The sequence below is a fragment of the Protobothrops mucrosquamatus genome, unplaced genomic scaffold (genome assembly GCF_001527695.2).
Source record: "Protobothrops mucrosquamatus isolate PMUCROS unplaced genomic scaffold, P.Mucros_1.0 scaffold416, whole genome shotgun sequence".
Classification (NCBI taxonomy): Eukaryota; Metazoa; Chordata; class Lepidosauria; order Squamata; family Viperidae; genus Protobothrops; species Protobothrops mucrosquamatus.
In genome coordinates, this window is record NW_015386745.1 from 1,066,379 (window position 1) to 1,070,699 (window position 4,321).

General features: G+C 37.4%; 1 protein-coding gene across 1 annotated transcript in view; it reads left to right on the plus strand.

The window, feature by feature from the left end:
• LOC107287708 (laminin subunit alpha-2) overlaps window positions 1-4,321 on the plus strand; it is a 203,281-nt gene that overhangs the window by 26,821 nt on the left and 172,139 nt on the right. The window contains exon 2 of the mRNA XM_029284188.1: window positions 134-304. Coding sequence (XP_029140021.1) covers window positions 134-304 — 171 coding nt within the window. The remainder of the gene's footprint in view (window positions 1-133; window positions 305-4,321) is intronic.

Consider the following 4,321-nt stretch of genomic DNA (forward strand, 5'->3'; position numbering starts at 1 on the left):
TGTATCCTATGCATACTGAATCAATATGACTTCTAAAACTGCCGTAGAAAGGATGTCATTAATTCCTGTACCAAAATGTACAACATTCCTATGAATATTTTACTATAGTGTTGCTTCCTTTTTCTTTGTTCAGGTTTGTTTCCAGCAGTGCTGAACTTGGCTTCTAATTCTCTCATCACCACAAATGCTACCTGTGGCAAAAGAGGTCCAGAGATGTACTGTAAGCTGGTGGAACATGTCCCTGGCCAGCCAGCAAGAAACCCTCAATGCCGCATCTGTGACCAGCGTAGCAGGAATCCAAACTGTAAGTGTATAGTATCTATTTCATGTTCTTAACCTCCTTCTTTGTGTAGATGCACAATGAAACCATCACAGCTTTTTCACAGCTGAAATTATTATACTGGATCAAGAGCCATGTGGTGCAGTGGTTAGAATGCAGTATTGCAGGCTAATTCTGCCAACTGCCAGCAGTTCAGTTCTCACTGGCTCTAGGCTGGCTCAGTCTTCCATCTTTCTGAGGACCCAAATAGTTGGGGGCAATATGCTGACTCTCTTATTCATGAATGGAATATGCCCATGGTAGAATATCATCTGCACATTGGATATCTTGAACACTGGGCGCTATCTAACAAAATGAAATTCAATGGTGAAAAAGGTAAGGTTCTACATTTAGGCAAGAAAAATCAAATGTACAGGTATAGTATAGGGGGTACCTTGCTCAATAGTAGTAACTGTGAGAGGGATCTCGGTGTCCTAGTGGACAATCGTTTAAATATGAGACAGCAGTGTGCTGCAGCTGCCAAAAAAGCCAACACAGTGCTAGGCTGCATTAACAGAGGGATAGAATCAAGATCACGTGAAGTATTAATACCACTTTACAATGCCTTGGTAAGGCCACACTTGGAATACTGCATCCAGTTTTGGTCACCACGGTGTAAAAAAGATGTTGAGACTCTAGAAAGACTACAGAGAAGAGCAACAAAGATGATTAGGGGACTGGGCGCTAAAACATATAAGGAATGGTTGCTGGAATTGGGTATGTCTAGTTTAATGAAGAGAAGGACGAGGGGGGACATGATAGCAGTGTTTCAATATCTCAGGGGCTGCCACAAAGAAGAGGGAGTCAAGCTATTTTCCAAAGCGCCTGAAGGCAGGACAAGAAGCAATGGATGGAAACTAACCAAAGAGAGAAGCAAACTAGAACTAAGAAGAAACTTCCTGATAGTTAGAACAATTAACCAGTGGAACAACCTGCCTCCAGAAGCGGTGAATGCTCCAACACTGGAAGTTTTTAAGAAGAAACTGGACAGCCATTTGTCCGAAATGGTATAGGGTTACATGGGTATGGTAGGGTTACTGAGCAGGGGGTTGGACTTGATGACCTCCAAGGTCCCTTCCAACGTTGTTGTTGTTGTTGTTGTTGTTGTTGTTGTTGTTGTTGTTGTTATTATTATTATTATTATTATTATTATTATTATTATTATTATTATTATTATTATTATTATTATTATTATTATAGCAAGTCCCCTATATAACCGAAACCAGAAATTGGAACTTTGTTCTTCTACTGGCCTCCAGTTCAGATGACATTAGAGTGCATGATTTGGAGATGAGATAAGCCCAACTTTTCCTGCCCCTGTGCCAGTCTTTCTTTGCCCCCAGTCAAAGGGGAGGGGAGAAAAGCAAATTTGCTTCACTGACAATAGAAATGGGGACAAATTATTCCCAGTCTTAGTTGTGAACTGAAGAAATCAATCATAGGCTATAATATTTTATCACTAGAAATAGTACCATCAGGGATGGGGGGAAGGTTAGGGTTAGACCAGCAGAGTTGGGGGGGGGAACCAGCAGGAATGACCTTGTGGGTGATCATGTAAAGCAGGGGTGTCAAACTGCCAGCCCACGGGCCGGATGCATCATCCGGAAACCGCGCTCACCCCATTGCTGGCAATGGCAAAACCATCCCGATACGTTGCACGACGTCACGTGACGTCGCGAGTTTGACATATCTGATGTACAGCAATGGAGAATAAGCTGGGGAGTCATGTTTGGAGTCCATCAAACAAGGAGGTGGAGGCAGATAGACATTTTTATATCACCCTTAAGTATTCCATATAAAAGAAAACAGGGGGAAATTTAGAATATTATAAATAATATTCAAGACCATGTTTTATTTTTTGGAGGAGTCCCAGGCAGAATACTATAAGTTACCTGTGTCAGTTCTGTGATCATTCCTCAAAAATAAATTGTGGGCTAATTCCAGTGGTTCTTTAAGCTAAAATCCAGTATTAATTACTTCAGCAGCCTCTATAAAGACCCCACATCTGCAGTTCTGACTGCTGTTAATCTGCAGTGCAGACAACCATTAAAACACATGGTCTTTCATTACAAACTCATTTCATTTTAAGGTTTGCAAAATGTTCATTTGGCACCGTGAACTGTTTTATTTACCAGAGATGGCCCTTTAATAAGAGCGCCATGTAATGTACCAGACTTTAAATGGTCCCCTTGGAATTTGTGAATCTGGTGCATCTCCCCTTAATTACGGTGGAAGGAAATGAACACACACTCCCTGGTTAATCATATGTGAGCCCAAATTAAAGACCACATTTTGATGAGTTGCTTATGTGGAAACTAACTCCCTCGTCATTCATCACCGAGGCTGGTCTTTATGTTAAGCTTGCGGCTCCATCAGATCCTTGCCCCCGCCTTTCTTACAGGCAGTGTATAGTTTATATTATCTTTTGCTTTTTAAAAACAAGAAAATACATTTCAGCAATTAATCAGTGGTTTCAATTTAATTAAGATTAAACTTCTGTAGTGGGATTACAGTTACTTGTATATTCATCTCTCATTCTTTCTTTTCACGACTATGCCTCGTATCAATTTGATGTGGGGAGATTGATAGCAACGTTTCTAATTAGACAACTTCTATTGCTATCACCTTGGAGACCTGGACTTGATTTACAGCTGATTTTTTTTCCCTCCCAAGATACATTTACTCTCATTGCTGGAGGAAAAAAAAAAGATCAGATGCAGTAAAAAAGATCACATAGTGCCAAGAGTAATTTTTCTTCTTTATTCTTAGCTAAGGGGGGGGGGGGAGGGTGTTTGTAAAAAGATAACAAATCCAATAGAAGATACTTCTCTCTCCAGTTTTATCACATGTGACGTGTTAATATTTCCTTGTGCTGCTGAATCATTTGATATCTATGTACAATTTTTAGCATTTGCAGTTTTATAACTAACAGATTCTCTCCCAACAAGTCCTTTCAACTGTAGGCAGACATTCTTATTTATCAATGATTTTGAAAATATTCCTTTGGTTTTGAAATAATGACATAATACAAAAACATTAATTTATACAGTAACCTAGGTTAAGGGTTTCAATGGTAGTGATTTTTCTGTAAGCAACATAGATATATACCAAACAATCATACATATATAACAATTGAGCAAATGGTGAGCAAAATAAAGGCAAAGAGTAAGAGAAAAGTAAATATACTTTACAACAATATTCATTATACCTCTCCATGCCTTTCTGCCTCTGGAAACCATCCTTGTTATTTCCATGTTCTTACCTGGATTATACACTGCCATTTGTTCTTTAAACTTCACGTTTTCTCTTTTTGGAGGATCTTAGCAATTCAAGCCAATCGACTAGGTTTTTTATCCATCTTTCTCTTCCCTTCAACCCATTCATGAAGGATGTACAAAATTCGTCAATTCTGGGTCAAAATATTCAATTTTGGAAAACTCAGGAACATTCCATTTCCCTGCCTAGGCTAATTCAAGGTGTAGTTTAGAAATGGGAAATAGTTCAAGGTATTCTTGATAAAACATTCCTAATGAAACACGCCTATTTGGGGATTACATAAGTTGCAGAATACCTCAAACTTTTTCCTATGAAGAGGATTTAGTTATGAAAATCACCAGACTTCTCCTGAACAACATGATCCAAAAACTGAAGGCATGGTCTCTAGGAAAACAGTATATTTCACAATTCTCAAAACATTTCCTGGAGCAATTAATTTTGTATCTCCATATTATTTATTCTTTTTTCATATATTCTTGTGTATGCTTTACTTCCATCATATATCCATCTTGTCTCATTCAGGAACCTTACCTTCATATGCTTGTAAAGTATTACATAATTAAGTCTATTTACATGATCATAAGCTTTTGCTAAATCAGCAAATGCAATAATAATAATAATAATAATAATAATAATAATAATAATAATAATAATAATAATAATAATAATAATAATAATAATAATAATAATAATAATAATAATAATAATAATAATAATAATAATAAT